The sequence below is a fragment of the Ovis aries genome, chromosome 13 (genome assembly GCF_016772045.2).
Source record: "Ovis aries strain OAR_USU_Benz2616 breed Rambouillet chromosome 13, ARS-UI_Ramb_v3.0, whole genome shotgun sequence".
In the NCBI taxonomy this organism is placed as follows: domain Eukaryota; kingdom Metazoa; phylum Chordata; class Mammalia; order Artiodactyla; family Bovidae; genus Ovis; species Ovis aries.
Genome location: NC_056066.1, coordinates 20,207,342 through 20,228,658, shown reverse-complemented (window position 1 = coordinate 20,228,658; position 21,317 = coordinate 20,207,342). Strand labels below are relative to the sequence as shown.

Genomic DNA, 21,317 nt, shown 5'->3' with positions numbered 1-21,317 from the left:
GCACGGTTCCCCATTCCACCCACCATGTTGTCAGCACAAATAAATTAGTTCATTCTTCTTAAAGCACTTTTATTTCTCATTTACAATATCTAATTTATATACAAAAGGAATGGCATTTTTATTTTCTTCTCCAAACTCATAGTTTAAATATTAATATATATCATGTTATCAATTGATAAAATTTGTCCTTTTGCTTTCTTAACACTATATACTGTATTTATTTTCAACTCATACCTCTAATATATTACAGAGATTAATGCTACTTACTATTTCCACATAACAGTGCCAATCTATGTATTATATTGGACATCTATCAAGTCAACATTTTAATCTAATTATTAAGAAAAATTACCCAAATATTTTTAGGTGAATGGATGGACATAGGCAATCATCTAAATGACTTAAATATATAAATTAAACCATTCAAATGAATAAGTGAGTGAGTGTTAGTCGGTCAGTCATATCTGATTCTTTGTGACTCCATGGACTATATAACCCACCAGGCTCCTCTGTCCATGGAATTCTCCTGGCAAGAATACTGGAGTGGGTTGCCATTTCTTTCAAATGAAACAAGTATTTGTCTAAAGAGAATAAAGTATATAAAATGACCACACTAACATCTAATTAAAATGGAATAAATCTGTTCTAGACATTCTTACATTTTATTAAGAGTGAATGATATTTATTTCAGATTGAAATCTGAATCAAACTGAAAACAAAGGAGCTTTATTTTATTGATCTAAGAAGATACTGACTAAACGAAGAACTCAGGAATTGGTAAATACACCAAAGCTTGGAGAAAAAATTGGAAGACAAGTTTATGAGTAAAGGCTTAAAAGATAACATTTTATATTCAAAAAGATTTTTCCTTATGAAAAGAATAATTCACTAGGTGTTTAGGTCACTTATTTTCCATTTCTTTCCTTCCCACCTACCACTCTGTAAAAGCACTAACTACATAAATCAAAACGTACCTGTTGGAAGAGGCACTGAGAGTTCTTCTTTCATGGAGTGATGGGAAGATAGACAGTTCTTTGTCAGCACAATGTCGTCCAGTGCAATATCACCGCGGTGGCCCTTCCCAACGCGGCCCTCAAACTTGAGTTGGAAGTCCTCATCACCAGACAGGGCTAGCTCTTTCCGCTGCCAGAAATTGCCTTGTTCTACAGTGAGGTTAAGCAGGACCTTCGTTTGGTTTGAGACTGATACCTGGATCAGGGTGAGCGCTCCAATGCCATGTCCATACATGTGGTAATGAAAAATTATCTGCAACCAAAAATAGAAATATTATAAATAATTAGTACAATTAATTTCATGTTATTTTCAATTATATCATGTTGTCCTCTCTTCTCTTAACAGATTCTGGAAGAAAAAATAGGTCTGTATGTTCTATTGCTTAGTGAATACTCTATCAATGAACGAAGTTAGTCCAGCCTTAAATCGTATGTTGCAAAACATGGAATGTAGTACAATAAGGACCAAGCAGGAATTTAGTTGAAAAAATGAGTGGCGTTTACTTCCTTATTGTGACTTATAAAAGTAGGATTCCTCTACAAACTCTTAAAATCCACTGTCAAAGGGATAAAAATATCATTAAAAAGTGCTGTATTATATAGAAAGACTTTTCATGATTAAGAAACATCAGGTACTAAAGAAAAATTCCATCTCATGAAACTTAAATCATTTCCTTCAAAACAGCAGAGTACTTGATTGCTTATTCCACCACATTCTTTACTTGAAACACATTTTCAGTTCTTTAAGGTCCTCAGGGCTCTACTATACAGAGCAAAACCACCAGACTAGCAATTTCTAAATTTTACTTGAAATGTTTTAGAAGAGTAGACTTGAGTTTTACCCCCAAGTAAAAATTAATATGAGTATTTCCAAGGATTAACATTTCAGTGTTTCAAATATGGAGTTTACCAGATTTTTGGTGATTAAAACACTGATGGAGAAAGTTGGGGAAATTCTAAAAAAAAAGAAGACTATGAGTTAGGAACAGTATGGACTCTGTGTTTTTAAGCTTTTAGCTTGTCATTTTTAGGAGTGAGGGAAAACTAATGGTGGGTGATCTTCATGCAGGAAAATAACATTTTAGAAACACTGGTACTCATGGATATTATATTCTAGAGAAGGGAAATGATGTGTTTAAAGGGTAAAGAATGTGATTAAACCATATACATAATGCATACTTTCAAACAGCATCAAGAGGTAAGCTCTGTGAAGTCAATCTATGCAAATTTCCTAGCTGATGAATAATACCCAAACTTCAGCTATTACTCTATGATCCAAAAATGTTTATTCTATTGATTAACACATTAGTGTAGGAAAACATGAACTCTGTGACCACTGAGGCTTGTTCTGGGGGGGCTGGTCAAACCTGTGTGGCACAAAGTGAGAAACAAAAGTATCCGACCAGGATTGACATATATACACTACTGACACTATGTATAAAATAGGTAACTAATGAGAACTTACTGTACAGCCCAGGGAACTCTACCCAATGCTCTGTAGTGACCTAAAGAGGAAGAAAATAAAAACAAAAAAAGGAGGGGATATACTTATGTGTAGAGCTGATTCCAGGGGGCTCCCCTGGTGGCTCAGTGGTAAACAATCCACCTGCCAATTCAGGAGACATGGTTTCGATCCCTGGGTCTCGAAGATCCTCTGGAGGAGGAAATGGCAATCCACCCCAATATTTTTGCCTGAGAAATCTCATGAAGAGGAGCTATGGGGCTGCAAAAGAATCTGACATGACTTAGCAACTAAATAACAACAGAGCTGATTCACTTTGCTGTACAGCACAAAACTAATACAACAATGTAAAGCAAATATATTCCATTAAAAATTAATTTCAAAAAGGGTCTGAGGCCAGCCTCTTGAGCAGTGTCAGAACGCAAGAAAGGAAACTATCCAACAGGCAATAGCACACAGCTGTTTGGAGCCCCTGCAGTCATACACATGGTCTTTCCAGTATTCTACCTTGTTTTGTCTTATTTGCACAGAAAGCCTAAGGCATATGTTTTATGTCACATAAACACTTCTGTATCTTCTTGAGGCCATTTTCTGAATGATACCACTGGATTAACATGCAAACAAACATCTAAACGCAAACACTCCATTTCTACAGAGAATACTTGGTGACAATGTAACAAAATCACAGGGCAACAGGAGCAAATAAAAATCTGTCGAGTACTGAATTCTTTTAAGGAGGCATCTTCACCAGAAATTTCAGTTACTCAGAGGTTTGCTCTCTATACTCATCTATCTATGTCTGCATCCTTCTCTGTATTCCACCCATCCCTCAGAAGGTAGAAAAATCTCCAGTTTGATTTTTTTCTGCCTGAAGGTATTCCACAAGGTTAAGTGACAGAAAGGATTTTCATGAAAGTTTAGGAGGTCATTTCTGCTCACTTGATAAATTTTTTATATCTGAGAGTCCCAGTCATTTCCAGCATGACTTTTCCTTACTTCTTTGTATACAATCTATATCATAAATATTCATAAAATGAACCATTCATCATTAATTTTTGACATTTCTCCTAGGCATACTTCATTATTCTCACACAGATGTTTAAAACAGTGGGAACTATAGTTCTGGGACCAGGCAAAAATAGAGATAAATGAAACCCTTGGTTACTACAGTATGAAAAATCTATTGAACATTCTTAGAGGAAGTCTAAATAGTAAAGCTAAGAAGTCTTCTTTCTGTTGTCTTCCAAATTACTCGATACTTTCTTGAAAATAAAACCCCAGAACACCAGGTTTATATATGTTGTGTCTATATCTATAAATCTGTATATTCACAGTCTTGGAAAGTTAATTAAAAATTAAACATGAAGTATATAAAATTTCAGTTTGACTTCTTTGCTTCTCTAAAACTCAATGTTTGCCAAACTAATTAAAGGTTAATTGTGTATTTTTTCATTACATCCATTCTGGACTGCTGAGTTACGTCTTTCAAACTTTGATCATGTCACTTTCTTGCAGAAAAACTATTAAATGTGCCTAAAGAGAGAAGAGAGATATTACTCTGAGTGTTAAACTATGAAATCAACTTAAGCTGAGACAGAAAATCTAAGACAAACTAAAGGTTTAACATGACTGGGCTGGGGCAGTGGTAGGATGTGAAGGGTGGTCAGTATAAAACAGAGGAATAAACACCTGTAGTAAATACAGGTTCAGCTGGAGAGCCCATGAGCAAAGATTTAACATGCCTCCTTCTGGAGTTAAGACTCTCTGTGTTGTTGAAAGAAACATACAAGAATATGACAATCTGAAGATAATAAAGATTTAAATCATGCCTCCCAGTTTGATTCTTTGATCAGCTAGCAACTTTCTGGATATAATTTGTTTTCTTTTCAATGTTCAGACATTGAGGAATACACTAGTCCAAATACATGTGTTCACAGCTATGAAGACTGTATTTTTTGTCATAAATATAAAGGGCACATTTATTCACACATTAACCTCTTATAAAAAGATGCCATGAAGTCATTTCTGAGTGCTTAATTTATATATAAAGCTAAATTTAGCTCCCAGCCTAGCTGGCTCAAATCCCTTGGGGAATAAAAACAGACAGTCACACAAATAATAAAGAAAAGTGAAGGACCTTGCAAATGCATAGTCATCATATGAAGATCCAAACAACTCTACTTATATTTTTAACACTCTATAAACATTTTCTTCAAATTTCCACAGGATAATCACCAAATCATTTTTTCCTAATCTAGAAATTCTACCTTTTAAAGGGTCAACTTCAGTCTTTAATTTTCCGTGAAGATGTCCAACCATTTTATCATGGTGTCAACTATGATTAATATTAGTTCTTGGAAATATTTAACTATTTGCTATTTCTCGCTGTTTAATTCTCTTCCTTATGATGAAATTCCCATAATTCCAATGAGTGCCAAGTTCCCTGAGTGGACACAACCAATATTTTACTTTGTTCTAGGTGACTCAGACAGTAAAGAATCTGCCTGCAATGCAGAGACACATGTTCAATCCCTGGGATGGGAAGATCCCCTGAAGAAGGAAATGGCAACCCAATCCAGTATTCTTGCCTGGAGAATTCCATGGACAGAGAAGTCTGGTGGGTTACAGTCCATGGGGCTGCAAAGAGTCGGACACGACTGAATGACTAATACTTTTTTTCACTTTCACCCATAGTTATGGATAATAACCATGACATTTTTCCAATGGATTCCAAGATTCCTTGTCTATGGAACTTATCCACAGGATAAATTCTTCCAACAGTTCTAACAAACCTTCCCTTTCATCTTCACTTTCTGACTCTCACAAAATTCCAAGTTGAGTGCATTCAAACTCACTTTTTGGTCTGGTTCTGGCCATTCTGTTTTCTGTTTTTGACTCTATCAGAAGTTGCTTATAACATTTCTGTTTTAATTTTTTCTCCATACCTTACAGTTTTTGCTTCTCCTACTTATGACTGGACTTGAAATCCTGGCTGCCCTCATGGGCTGCTGAGGGAACAAGCTCTTTATAAAGATGTAATGGCCAGATGAATTTCCCAAGGTGTGGTCAGCCGCTGGCTCTGTGCCTGTAGCAGGGACATTGCTCGCCTTCAGATTCCAGTCAAAGTCATCATCCTGCTCCTGCTCCCAGGAACAAAGATCAAACTCAAAATCACAGCGCCCCCTGGAGGCACCTGGAAAACATTTTCCAATATATGGTGGAGAGAAAAAGGAAATTAGCCGATAAAGCATGCTATCCAAAATCACATTTTATAAAGCATTCTCATGTCTAGGGACCTTTGAATTTGCCCCTCTCTGCCAGGATTCCTTCCCAAATGTCCACATGCCCTGCCCACTCATTTCTATCAGATCTGTATTTGAATATCACCTTGTCAGTGAATCCTTGTTTACTGGTGTATCTAAAATCTCCTATACTCAACTGTCTCCTGCTTCACTTCTTTATTTTTATTGTTGGCACTTTCCTAATATATCATATCTTTACCTATTTATTTTATTTTTTTGGTCTTCCCTCACTCTTCACTCATCAGAATGCGTTTCATGAAGGAGAGACTTTGCTCAGTTCTGTTCATTGCCATTTTCCCAGTGCCTGGCAAAAAACTGCTTAATTAGCTGAATAAATAAATGAAATTTTAAAAAAGAAAAAACAAAAAATTATAGTAATCTTATGTAAGCTTTTATACAGAGAATGAATAAACAACAAGGTCCTATTGTATAGCATGAGGATTATGTTCAATATTATATGATAAACTATAAAGGCAAAGAATACAAAAAATAATGTATATATATGTATAAACTGAATCACTTTGCTGTACAGCAGTAATTAACACAACATTGTAAATCAACTATACTTCATTTAAAAATACCAAAAAATTTACAGTAATCCTGCCACATCATGCAATATTCAAAACCTACCAATATTATCCTGATAGAAACATTAAAATAGAATATTTTAGTTTGTTACACACAGAGATGTAACAAACTAATGACTTACATAAGTTTATTTCTTCACCAATCTGGTCCCAGGGTCAAAATCCATGGGAAAATGTTAGCATTATACACATTTTCTCCTCCAAACCCCTATTTAATCAAAGTAACTTATTTCTTCTCTCTTCTCCTCTTTGCTTCTCAGCTCTTGGTAGGGAATTTAGGAAGTTCATTATTTTTCAACACAGTTTGGCATGGGAAATACTGCCTGAAGCAAAAATTACTAATCATCATAATTATTTTTTAATGTATACTCATTTTAGAGAAAATAAAATTGTGAAATGAAAAAGTAAGGTTAAAACTGCAATGATTTATTATAATAAGCCACAGAAACTAAATCTGTTATTTAATACCACATTGCTTAAGTTTCTCTTTCATTTCCAGAACAGTAAAAATTATTGAGTTCAACTGCGTCCTTATTGGTTTTCTGCCTGCCGAATCTATGCGTCTCGGACAGTTGTTGCTGTTCAGTCACTCTCATGGCCAACTCTCCACGACCCCATGGGCTGCAGCACTCCAGGCTTGATTTCCTTTTTTTCCTTTTTTAAAATACAGGCTACCTTTTTTTTTTTTTTCCTTCTTCTTCTTTTTTTGCTTTTTTCTGGTTGCCCTAGAGTCTACATTATACATTTGCAACTAATCCAGGACAACTTTTAAATAACAACATACCACTTCAAGGGTGGTGTGAATAGCTTGTAACAACAAAATAACCCTAATTCCTCATTTTCATTTCTTATATTACTGCTGTCATTAATTTCACAGAGATAAGCACATGTATTGGAAAAGGAAATGGCAACCCACTCCAGTATTCTTGCCTGGGAAATCCCACGGACAGAGGAGCCTGGAGGGCTACAGTCCATGGGGTCACAAAGAATCAGACATGACTTAGTGATTAAACAACAAAGTATATGTATATATACACACATACATATATAGAGATATACATAAATATATAAGCATATGTAACACATTATAGCTTTTTATTATTTTGAACAAACTATCTATTATAAGAAAATAAAACATTTTTTTATTTTACCTTCACTTACTGCTCCTCTGATACTCCTTTCTTTATACAGCTCTGAATTTCAGATCATTTTTTTCCTCTCAAAAAGTTATTTTAACATTTCTTGCAAGGCAAGTCTACTAGCAACAGATGCTCTTATTGTTTGTCTGAGAAAGTCTATAGCTTCCTCATATTTAAAGGATAAATTCACAGGGTACAGAATTCTACATCAGTTTTTTTTTTTTCCTTACAACACTTTAAATGTCATTCTACTTTCTTCTATCTTGTATTGTTTCCGTGGAGAAGTTGGATGTAATTTTTACTTTTATTTGTGTATAAGTAAGGTATTTTTCCCTCTGACTTCCTTCAGAAATTTTACTTTACCATTGACTTTCTGTAATGTTAAAAGTTAAGCCCACGTATAGATTTTTTGGGCATTTATCCAGAATCATATTTCCTGAACTCCCTGTATCTGTGATTTTTATGTGCCATAGGTTTGGCAAAATTCTCAGTCATTATTGCTTCAAATATTTCTTCTGTTCCTTTCTTTCTTCTCCCTTAGATATTCCCATCAGTCACATCTTTGATAGTTGTCCCATAGTCCCCCAATATTCTGTTTTTCTCAGTCTTCCTTCATTTGCTTTTCAGTTTTGGAGACTTCTATTAATATACCCTCTAGCGCAGGTCTCTCTCCTCAGCCACATTCAGGCTACTATTCAGTTAATCAAGACACCATTTCTGTTACAGTGTTTTTAATCACCATCATTTCTTTTGGAGTCTTTATTAGGATTTACATCTGTTCTTCTTGCATGTTGTTTTACCTACCAGAGGCCTTAGAATATAAATCATAATTGTTTTAAATTCTTAGTCTGATAATTCCAACATCCCTGCCATGTCTAGTTGTGATGGTTGTTCTGTTTCTTCAGATTCTATTTTTGTCTTTTAGTATGGCTTGTAATTTTTTCTTGATAACCAGACATGATATACCAGGTAAAAGGAACTGCTGTAAGTAGGCCTTGAGATTCCTTGGTGGCTGAGACAGTAAAGAGTCTGCCTGCAATGCAGGAGACCTGGGTTCGATTCCTCTGTCAGGAAGATCCCCTGGAGAAGGAAATGGCAACCCATCCCTGTGTTCTTGCCTGGAAAATTCCATGGGCAGAGGAGCCTGTCAGGCTACAGTCCATGGGGTTGCAAAGAGTCAAATACGACTGAGCGACTTCACTTTCACAGAAGCAGGCCTTTAGCAATGTGGTGGTGAGTATGGGGGAGGGAGAGTGTGCTATGGTCCTATGCTTAGGTCTCTTAGTGAACCTATGCCTCAGCACTGAATTTCACAAGTGTTCTCAGGATTTCTTTCCCCCTCACTTCTTAGGTGAAACAGGATTCCTAGAGGAAGCTAGCATTATTTCTCCTCCCCCTATCAGTTAAGCTCTGATAATACCTTAGCAATGCAGGCTCTGGTTAACTAATAATAGCTTCCCCCAATGATAGGACTTGTTAAGAAGAATCAAGTGCTTTGGTGAATTTCAAAATGATTCCTTTATCCCTCCTCCTGCTGGAAGAAGGAGGGGATTCTTTTTTCTCCAATGTTTAATGTGGGAACCTGGTTGAACTTCTGGAAATAAATCTCACAGTGGGCTGGTGGTGGGGGAGCACACCTTATGCCTGTGTTCCCCTGTAGTTTTTAACACTCAGGCTTGGCCACATTGAGCCTCCAGCAACTCATCAATATAACTCAAGTTTTCCTATCCTAGCAACTGATTTCTGAAGTGGCTACTGCTCGCAAATCTCTGCTCTGATAAATTCTGATTCTCTGTATAGACTGCCTATCTTTCCAATCTTGAGGACAGCTTTTGCGCTATGTCCTCCCCTCTCTTATGGATGCAAGTGAACTGAAGTGATATTGTCACCCTGCTTATTTAACTTATATGCAGAGTACATCATGAGAAACACTGGGCTGGATGAAGCACAAGCTGGAATCAAGTTTGCTGGAAGAAATATCAATAACCTCATATATGCAGATGACACTACCCTTATGGAAGAAAGTGAAGAAGAACTTAAGAGCCTCTTGATGAAAGTGAGAGTGAAAAAATTGGCTTAAAACTCAACATTCAGAAAAGTAAGATCATGGCATCTGGCCCAATCACTTCATGGCAAATAGAGGGGGAAACAGTGGCTGACTTTATTTTCTGGGGCTCCAAAGTCACTGCAGATGGTGACTGCAGCCATGAAATTAAAAGACATGTGCTCCTTAGAAGAAAAGTTATGACCAACCTAGATAGCATATTAAAAAGCAGAGACGTTACTTCGCCAACAAAGGTCCATCTAGTCAAAGCTATGGTTTTTCCAGTAGTCGGGTATAGATGTGAGAATCAGACTGTAAAGAAAGCTGAATGCTGAAGAACTGGTGCTTTTGAACTGTGGTGTTGGAGAAGACTCTTGAGAATCCCTTGGACTTCAAGGAGATCCAACCAGTCCATCCTAAAGGAAATCAGTCCTGAATATTCATTGGAAGGACTGATCTGAAGCTGAAACTCCAATACTTTGGCCATCTGATATGAAGCACTAACTCATTTGAAAGTTCCCGATGCTGGGAAAGATTGAAGGCAGGAGGAGAAGCGGACGGCAGAGGTTGATATGGTTGGATGGCATCACTGACTTAATGGACATGAGTTTGAGTAAACTGCAGGAGTTGCCGATGGACAGGGAGGCCTGGCCTGCTGCAGTCCATGGGGTCACAAAATGTCGGACACGACTGAGTGACTGACCTGAAGTGAAGTGAAAGTTGCTCAGTCGTGTCCAACTCTTTGCAACACCATGGACTATACAGTCCATAGAATTCTCCAGACCAGAATATTAGAGTGGGTAGCCTTTCCCTTCGCCAGGGGATCTTCCCAACCCAGGGATAAAACCCAGGTTTCCCACATTGCAAGCAGATTCTTTACCATCTGAGACACAAGGGAAGCCCAAGAATACTGGAGCGGGTAGCCTATCCCTTTTCCAGGGGATATTCCTGACCTAGGAATCGAACCAGGTTTCCTGCACTGCAGGCAGATTATTTACCAACTGAGATATCGGGGAAGCCCTACGGATGCAAGAAGAGTTTTTCATTTTTCAGTCTGTTCAGACTTTTACTTGTAATCAAAACAATAGGTTGCTGGCAATTTCTGAGCTCTTCACATACAGAACCAGATAGTGGGAATTACATTAACACCTTTTTACAATTCTGCTGCTAAATGATAAAGAAGGCTGACACCAAAGAATTGATGCTTTTTAACTGTGGTGCTACCGAAGACTCTTGAGAGTCCCTTGGACAGCAAGGAGATCAAACCAGTCAATTCTAAAGGAAATCAACTGTGAATATTCATTGGAAGGACTGATGCTGAAGCTCCAATACTTTGGCCACCTGATGCGAAGAGCCGACTTGTTGGAAAAGACCCTAATGCTGGGAAAAACAGAAAGCAGGAGAAGAAGGAGATGACAGATAGTTGGATGGCATCACTGACTCAATGGACATGAGCTTGAGCAAACTCCAGGAGACAGTGAAGGACAGGGAAGCTTGATGTGCTGCTGTCCATGGAGTTGCAAGAGTTGGAGATAACTGAGCAACTGAACAACAACAATACAATAGGTTGCCAGCAATTTCTGAGCTCCTCACATACAGAACCAGATACTGGGAATACACAAACACCTTTTTACAATTCTTCTGGTAAATGATAACACTAACAATGTTAGTAAAGATGTTATAAAACTGAGACTGTATTAGTAAGTGCAATATCTTATAAACATATGTTTGGGACAATTTTCACATTATTTAAAGTAAATTCACATGCTGTGGCATAAAACCAATGAGTGATTAATTGGGCAATAAAAGTGTACTGTTTAGAATTACTTGTCAACAGTAATTCTTTATTAAGTCCTATGTGAATATTACAAAGTGAAAGAGAAAATCTGTAAGATCATAATTATATGTAAGCTGACGTTCAAAACTAAAAATACTTAAGAAGGTAAGTTGCAATATGTCAAGGTATATTTAGACAAAGATTTTTCTCTTAAAGATAGCACATTTGAACAACTGCTCAAATAAATAAAATGCAATAAATTAAAATTTTAATAAATAAAATTTAGATGATTTTATCAAAATGAGAGTAGGAATGATTCTGCTGCCAAAACTCTCAGGAAAGGGAGGGCAGGTCAATACCCTGGCAGAAGTCACTGAAATTCCTGGATGAACAATCTATTTTATTACATGGGACTCTTTAAGAACTACCAAGGCATCAAATCTGTGTTTTTTCAGGGAAGTCCCTGACAGTCCAGTGGTTAGGGCTCAGCACTTCCATTGCTGGGGCCAGAGTTCAATCATGGTCAGGGAATAAGATCCCACAAGCCACACAGCACAGTCAAAAAAATAAAACACATCTTTAAAAGAAAAATCTTTTTTATTTGTGGAGGTATTCTTACTGTTAACACATGTCAGATAAAAGTTTTAGTTCAGAATACTAAAGTTCTCCCAGGTATTCTCTCAAAGGACAGGGAAGTAAATCTCACTAAAATAATAATGAACCCCAACTCATTATCTTGTTTATAATCTGAACTCTTGTCTTGGTTAAGAATATAAATGAAGTAACTAATTCAGTTGCCCTTACATTAGAAAATCTAACAACCCCTGAGGACCAGATTTCCATATGGACCAGCATCTAAAAAGGCCACTTGTATAAGGAAATGATGCGCATTGCTAAAAGACCGATTTGTTTTTCTAAAAAAAAAAAAAAATACAAATAAAATACGGCTGCATGAATCTCTATAACGTAAATCATATTTCTGCTTTTGATATTTTCTATAGGTTTGAAGATATGTTTCCTTGGAAAGTTTTATTATAAAATGTCAGTGGAGAAAACACAAGGAGGCCTAAAAGCTGTTTGAATTTCACATCACTACGGTAAGGAGGGGCAACTTATGCTTTCATTTTCTACTATTTCCCATTGGTGCCAGGTGAGACAAGTAACAAGTAGTCTTCTGTGCAGATGCCAATTCCTGGCATATCATGGAGCAATTAATGCCAATGCCAGACAAGTGTGCCCTCAGGAGGAAAATGATCACCTTTGTCTACAGCTGTGTCATCCATCAAACCAGTTTTTCCCTTTCAAAATGCTATTATTTTTCCATGGGTCGATATCCTTATAAGTATAAAATATCACTTTCATTTAAAATGTGCATAGTTTTGAAAGAACACGCCTTTTAAGATCTTACCATCAAATCTCTAAAATTAAAATAGCATTATATTCATTTGTCCCTTTCATATACATTTCAATTATTTATTTTAAATTGAAGAATAGTTGCTGTACAATATGTTACAGGTATACAATATTGTGATTCATAAATGTCAAAGGTTATACTCCATTTATAGTTATTATAAAATATTAGCTATTTTCCATGTGTTGCATAATATATCCTTGGAGCTTATATTATACCTAGTAGTTTGTACTTCTTAATCCCTAACCCACATATTACCTATATTACCTCTCCCCTCCTGCCTCCTCTCCCTACTGGTAACAACGAGGTTGTTCTCTGTATCTTTGAGTCTGCTTCTTTTTTGTATTATTCACTAATTTGTTGTATTTTTTTAGAATTCACATGTAAGTTATATCATGGAGATTTGTCTTTCTCTGACTTATTTCATTTAGCATAATGCCCACCAAGTCCATCCATATCATTGCAAATGGCAAAATCGGATTCTTTTTATGGCTGAGGAGTATTACAATGTATGTATGTGTATACACACACACACACACACAGACACACACACATCTTCTTCACCCATTCATCTGTTGATGGAGACTTAAGTTGCTTCCATATCTTGGCAACTGTAAAAAATGCTGCTATGAATATCCTTTTGTATTAGTATTTACTGAGCACATTCTATCAATAAAGCACATTTAAGAAACTGGGAAACAGCCTGGAAACAGGGCTCCATTGTATTAATCAGAACATAACATCAGGGCTTGAGCATTTTCTTTATACATATTATTACACTTAATTCCCACATCTCTATATAATAGTTATTATGCTTATTTTGGTCAAAGAAAAAGCTAGAGTTCAGAGTTAAAGTACTTTGCTTAGTACTATCTAGTAAGTAGCAGGACTATGAGTTTAAGAATGATATGACAGAACCCCTGCACCAGTATTCCCCATTATAATGAGGTACACAGTGGCTGGGGGTAGAGGGTACAAAAAAGAAAAAATACAAATAATACAGGGTAAGAAAATATATGTGTCTATAAGGAAATGCTCTAGGAGATTTCTTCTCTAGGATAGGGAGCTACATGAAGATGGCTGTCATCCAGTTTGGCTTGATTCTTCTTAAGGTGGCATTGTTCATCATTTAACTCTGCTCATCTGAATTATGAATGTCCAACAGATATCAATTTGCTGCACAAAGGAAGTACGTTCTTCACAGTTGCCAAGAGACAGAATATGATCAATCTTATAAATTATATCCCTCACTGAGAGATTTCAAAATACACTAGCATATTAAAAGCTCCATGAATTCCCACAATATAGAAACTCTCTTTATATAATGAAGTCTATTCCCAACTTATTTAACTAAGGAATCCTTTTACTTGCTTATTTAGAACTATGAACAACTTTAGAATACTATACTGCTGATAATGCACACAGCAAGGTCCACAAATCCTAATTAAAAACAAACCAGATATAAAAATGGTACAGATGAACCTATTTACAAAGCAGAAACAGAGATACAAATGAGAACAAAAATATGGACAAAAAATATAGAGAACAAAAATACAGACACCAAGGGAGGGAAAGGGGGGTTGGATGAGTTGGGATTGACGTGTTTATACTACTATATATAAAATAGGTAACTAATGAGAACCTACTGGATAGCACAGGAAACTCTATTCAATGCTCTATGGTGACCTAAATGGGAAGGAAATCCAACTAAGAGGATATATATATATATACACACACACAGTTGATTTGCTTTGCTGATGACACCACCCTTTGCAGAAAGCAAAAAATTAAAGAGCCTCTTGATGGAAGTGAAAGAGAAGAGCGAAAAAGTTGGCTTAAAGCTCAACATTCAGAAAATGAAGATCATGGCATCTGGTCCCATTACTTTATGAAATAGATGGGGAAATAGTAGAAACAGTGTCAGACTTTATTTTGGGGGGCTCCCAAATCACTGCAGATGGTGACTGCAGCCATGAAATTAAAAGATGCTTACTCCTTGGAAGGAAAGTTATGACCAACCTAGATAGCATATTCAAAAGCAGAGACATTACTTTGCCAACAAAGGTCCATCTAGTCAAAGCTATGTTTTTTCTAGTAGTCATGTATGGATGTCAGAGTTGGACTATAAAGAAAGCTGAGCACCAAAGAAGTAATGCTTTTTAAACTGTGGTGGTAGACAAGACTCTTGAGAGTCCTTTGAACTGCAAGGAGATCCAACCAGTCTATCCTAAAGGAAATCAGTCCTGAATATTCATTGGAAGGACTGATGCTGAAGCTGAAATTCCAATACTTTGGCCACCTCATTCAAAGAACTGACTCACTGGAAAAGACCCTGATGCTGGGAAGGATTGAAGGCAGGAGAAGGGGACGACAGAGGATGAGATGGCTGGATGGCATCACTGACTTGATGGACATGAGTATGAGTAAACTCTGGGAGTTGGTGAGGGACAGGGAAGTCTGGCGTGCTGCAGTCCATAGAGTCACAAAGAGTCGGACAGGACTGAGTGACTGAACTGAACTGATAAAGCAACTATACTGTGACAATTTTTTTTTTTTCAAAACTAGCAAAAAACAAACTTAAAGAAGTTAGTTTCCACCAGTTCTGAGTGGGGCACTTTCCTTGGGGAATTGTATTTGTTTCTTAGGGCTGCTGCAACAAAGTATAACAAAGGGGGTGGATTTAAACAACAGAAATTGACTCTCTCTCAATTAAAGATCTGAAATCAAGGTGTCAGCGGCACCATGCCCTCCCTGGTATGGGAGGCGTATCCTTTCTTACGTCTTCGTCTTCGTAAGCATACAGGTAGTTATGGGCAATCTGAGCGTGCCTGGCCCTGTCCACACCACTCCACTCACAAGGCATTCACCCTGTGCGTCATCACGTCCTCTTCCCTCTGGGGGTCTCTGCTCCTACTTCTCTCTTCTTACAGGGACACCAATCACCGGGTTTGAGCCCACCTAATCCAGTATGACTTCATTTTAATTGGCTACATCTGCACAGACTGTTTCCACCCAAGGTCGCATTCACAGGTCGCATTCACAGACTTGGTGAACGTGAGTCTGAGTGAACTCCGGGAGATGGTGATGGACAGGGAGGCCTGGCGTGCTGCGATTCACGTGGTTGCAAAGAGTCGGACACGACTGAGAGACTGAACTGAACTGAACTGTATTATAATTCAATAAAAAGAAAATAGAATTTGTCATTTCCATATTTCATTTTATGTCCCACCATATTAAGCAGAATCACAAAGAGTACAAATAATAATATTCGTAATGGATATTTTTGACATGACCTTGATTTTACTGGGAATATTTCCATTGTTTCCTTCTTTAATTTGATAGACCATTTTTAACTTGTTAAAGTAACACCATTCTGTATATATTATAAGAAATGGTTGTTATATTTCAGAGAATATTTTCAGCACCTATCAGTTTACTGTGACAGTTTTTAGTGACTTGGTTACATTAACAGTCTGTTACACTAAAACATTTTTGAAATGTAAGATTCTCATCTCAAAGCATATGATTGTTACATTACTGAATTTAGTTTGCTGGTGTTTTAAGTTTTGTACATTTATATTCACAAGGAGGTTTAACTTTCATTTTATTTTCTAATTTCTGGAGTCTTCATTATCAGTGATATATTAGCTTCATAAAATAAATTCTATCATTTCATATGGTTGGAATAGTTTCTTTGGACTTTATCAATTCATTTAAAAACTGATAGTACTCAGCAGTAACTATCCCAGGAGACAAAATCGGAGGACATTTGTTGATAACTTTATTTGATACTTAATGGTCTATTCAGGTTTTCTGCTTCATTAGTTTGATTTTGGTCATTTTTCTGTGAAAAAACTAACCATTTCATTGACATTTTCAAACTAGCACAGTTATTAGTTTCCACATACTTGTTAATTTCCCTTAAGCAAACCTACATTTGTATGTATTTTTCCTTTTTTAAGATTAAAAAAATCGGTGTTTTGTCTACTTTTAAAAATTACATATTCTTGTATTTATCACTTGAATTGGTTTTTTTTCCAAGTTAATATTTCTTTCTCTTGATTGTCTTAATATGATGTTATTTTTTGCAATATTTTATTTTGAAATAATTTCAAGCTTATAGAAAAGTTATAAGAATTGTATAAGTATTTTCTGTCTACTCTTTAACTTGATTCTTATATATCTACATTTCCCTATTTGTCTATCTATATATGCATATGCATATCTATATAAGAATTTCAGAAAAATCTGAAAGTAACTTAGAGATATAGCATCACTTCATTAATATTTTCATGTGTCTTTCTTGTAAACAAAGATGTTTTCTTACATAACCACAGAAAAACCACAAAACCAGAAAATGTGACTTTAATACTAATATCTAACACACAGTTCATATTTCAGTTTGTCAAGTATTCTGCCTAAGTCCTTTATAGTTATCTTTCTCCTTGGTTCAAAATCTAATCCAAGTTAGATCACACATTGTATTAAGTTGTCGTGAATTTTATTTTCTTGTCTACAAGAGTTTTTCATCCTTTCTTTTTCTTCCTTTGCCTGGATATGTTCCATGAGGCCAGGCCAGTTATTTTAGCAAGTACTTGAATTTGGGTTTGTCTGAGGAATCCTGGTGATTAGATTCAGATTATGCATTTTAACAGAAATACGCAAGAAGTTTCATTCAGCCATGAAATTAAAAGATGCCTGCTCATTGGAAGGAAAGATATGACAAATCTAGACAGCGTATTAAAATTCAAAGATATCACTTTGCTGACAAAGGTCCGTCTAGTCAAAGCTATGGTTTTCCCAGTAGTCATGTGTGGATGTGAGAGTTGGACCATAAAGAAGGCTGAGCACCGAAGAACTGATGCTTTCATGTTGTGGTATTGGAGAAGACTCTTGAGAGGCCCTTGGGCTGCAAGGAGATCAAACCAGTCAATCCTACAGGAAATCAATACTGAATATTAATTGGAAGGACTGATGTTTAAGCACCAATACTTTGGCCACCTGATGTGAAGAGCTGACTCATTGGAAAAGCCCCTGATGCTGGGATAGATTGAAGGCAAAGCCTGGGGGGAGGGCAGAGGATGAGATGGTCAGATAGCATCACCTACTCAATGGACACGAATATAGCAAACTTGGGAAATAGTGGAGAACAGAGAAGCCTGGCATGCTACAGTCCACGGGGTCACAAAGAATCAGACACTACTTAGCAACTGAACAAGTGTGAAGGATAATCTATTGATCTGTATGATCAATACATATAATATTAACTGTATAAACTAACTGAACTTTATACCATCAATGAATAGGTAAAAATCAAACTTTTAAATATAATTCTATTTGCAGCCCTTTAAAAGTGAAACGCTTAAGTACAAATCTTATAAAATATGTACAAGACTTACAAGCTGAAAACCACAAAACATGGGTGAAAGAACTCTAAGTCTTAATAATGCAGAGACAAATGGCTCATGGATTGGAACACTCATCCTAGTAAAAGTCTTATTTCTCCCAAACTGATATATGTGTTTAATAAAATTCTTATCAAAATTATTTCACTTTTGATAGATATGTAGATGATTTTTAAAAAATGCAAAAGCCAGGCCAAAGAAACTGGAATAACTGATGCTATTTAGTTGAAAAATAAAATAAAAGGACTTGCTCCATCTAATTTCAGGATTTATGATAAAGTTTTAGTTCCTAAGACCATGTGGCATTGATGAAGGAACAGACATATGGATCAATGGAGCAGAATACAGAACCCAAAAATAGCTTCACACAAGTACAACCAACTAATATTTGACAAATATGCAAATACAGTTACAGGCAGGGAGGTCAGTTTGTTAATGGTGATGAAGCAACTGGATAACTATTAGCAAAAAATTAAAAATTTGCCCTAAATCTCACATCTTCTATAAAACCTAACAAAATGGAGCATACATTTAAATGTACAATATTAATACTATACTTTTAGAAGAAAAAAAGAGAAAATCTGGAAAAACTCAGTGAATTATTTTTACCATATCAAAAGCATTATCCCAAAAGGGAAAGATCAATACACTGGACTTCATCAAAACAAAACTCCTTACTCTTTAGTGCCACACTATGTAATGTGCCACTCATATCAGCCAAAGGACTTATTTCTATAACATATTAAGAACTGTGAAGACTCAGCAGTTTGAAAAAAATCTGCTTAGAAAATGGACAAAAAAGACACGAAGAAACATTTCACCAGACAACAGAAAGATGACAAAGAAACATGTGAGAAGATGTTTAACACCACGAGCTACTAGGGAAAATGCAAATAAATATCGTGATGAGATATTCCATACCAACAGGAAGAGCAAAATAAAAATAAAATAGTTACAATACCAAATGCTCACAACAATGTAGACAAACCGATCTCTCATACATTGCTGGTGGTTACATAAAATGGTATAGCCACTCCAGAAAATGGTACTATGTGGAACTATGTACATTCCACATAGTGGAACATAAGGCAGCAATAAAAAGGAACAAATAAACACACAACCACTTGGATGGCTCTCAGGGGGGTTATGCTGAATGAAATTTAAAAAACAGTCTCTAAAGGTCACATGGTATATTTACATAACTTTCTCAAAATGACAAACTATGAGGTAGAGAATGAAGCATAGCTATTGAGCAATATCATTATATTGTGATGTGATATCCTTTCTATTGTCTTGTTTTGTTAAAATAATGGTAATAAATTCTACAAATACTTTCCAAACTGTTTCAGAGACACAAAACAATTGTTCTACAAAGAGCATATTTGGTTTTCATACTAAAAAAACTGGGGGCATAAGGTATTGGGAAAAATTCTATTTATAGTATCAGCTTTTTGAAAATTCACACTGCAGGATCCAGAGAAACCCCTCACATAGAAGTCTGTCTTCTCTGAAATGCAGTACTTGGATGCAGTCTCAAAAACGAAAGAATGATCTCTGTTTGTCTCCAAGGCAAACCATTCAGTATCACAGTAATCCAAGTCTATGCCCCAACCAGTAACACTGAAGAATCTGAAAAGTTCTATGAGGACTTACAAGATCTTTTAGAACTAACACTCAAAAAAATTGTCCTTTTCATTATAGGGGACTGGAATGCAAAAGTCGGAAGTCAAGAAACACCTGGAGTAACAGGCAAATTTGGCCTTGGAATGCGGAATGAAGCAGGGCAAAGGCTAATAGAGTTTTGCCAAGAGAACACACTGGTCATAGCAAACACCATCTTCCAACTGCACATGGACATCACCAGATGGTCAACACCGAAATCAGATTGATTACATTCTTTGCAGCCACAGATGGAGAAGCTCTATACAGTCAACAAAAACAAGACTGGGAGCTGACTATGGCTCAGATCATGAACTCCTTATTGCCAAATTCAGACTTAAATTGAAGAAAGTAGGAAAACCGCTAGACCATTCAGGTATGACCTAAATCAAATCCTTTATGATTATACAGTGGAAGTGAGAAATAGATTTAAGGGCCTAGATCTGATAGATAGAGTGCCTGATGAACTATGGAATGAGGTTGGTGACACTGTACAGGAAACAGGGATCAAGACCATCCCCATGGAAAAGAAATGTAAAAAAGCAAAATGGCTCTCTGGGGAGGCCTTACAAATAGCTGTGAAAAGAAAAGAGGTGAAAAGGAAAGATATAAGCATCTAAATGCAGAGCTCCAAAGGATAGCAAGGAGAGATAAGAAAGCCTTCCTCAGCGGTAAATAGAAAAGAAATAGAGGAAAGAAATAGAGAAAATAGCAAAGAAATAGCAAACAAATAGAGGAAAACAACAGAATGGGAAAGACTAAAGATCTCTTCAAGAAAATTAGAGATAACAAGGGACCATTTCATGCAAAGATGGGCTCAATAAAGGACAGAAATGGTCTGGACCTAACAGAAGCAGAAGATATTAAGAAGAGGTGGCAAGAATACACAGAAGAACTGTACAAAAAAGATCTTCATGACCCAGATAATTACGATGGTGTAATCACTCACCTAGAGCCATACATCTTGGAATGTGAAGTCAAGTGGGTCTTAGGAAGCATCACTACGAACAAAACTAGTGGAGGTGATGGAATTCCAGTGGAGCTGTTTCAAATCCTGAAAGATGATGCTGTGAAAGTGCTGGACTCAATATGCCAGCAAATTTGGAAAACTCAGCAGTGGCCACAGGACTGGAAAAGGTCAGTTTTCATTCCAATCCCAAAGAAAGGCAATGCCAAAGAATGCTCAAACTGCCGCACAATTGCACTCATCTCACATGCTAGTAAAGTAATGCTCAAAATTCTCCAAGCCAGGCTTCAGGAATACGTGAACCGTGAACATCCAGATGTTCAAGCTGGTTTTAGAAAAGGCAGAAAAACCAGAGATCAAATGGCCAACATCCACTGGATCATGGGAAAAGCAAGAGAGTTCCAGAAAAACATCAATTTCTGCTTTATTGTCTATGCCAAAGCCTTTGACTGTGTGGATCACAATCAACTGTGGAAAATTCTGAAAGAGATGGGAATCCCAGACCACCTGACCTGCCTCTTGAGAAATCTGTATGCAGGTCAGGAAGCAAC

General features: G+C 36.5%; 1 protein-coding gene across 3 annotated transcripts in view; it reads right to left on the bottom strand.

Moving 5' to 3' along the window:
• Positions 1–21,317, bottom strand: part of MALRD1 (MAM and LDL receptor class A domain containing 1) — a 600,846-nt gene that overhangs the window by 347,501 nt on the left and 232,028 nt on the right. For all 3 annotated transcript variants that reach the window (XM_042230497.1, XM_060397269.1, XM_042230498.1), the window contains 2 exons: positions 5,421–5,668; positions 975–1,266 (listed from right to left, as the gene is read on the bottom strand). In XM_042230497.1, coding sequence (XP_042086431.1) covers positions 975–1,266; positions 5,421–5,668 — 540 coding nt within the window. The remainder of the gene's footprint in view (positions 1–974; positions 1,267–5,420; positions 5,669–21,317) is intronic.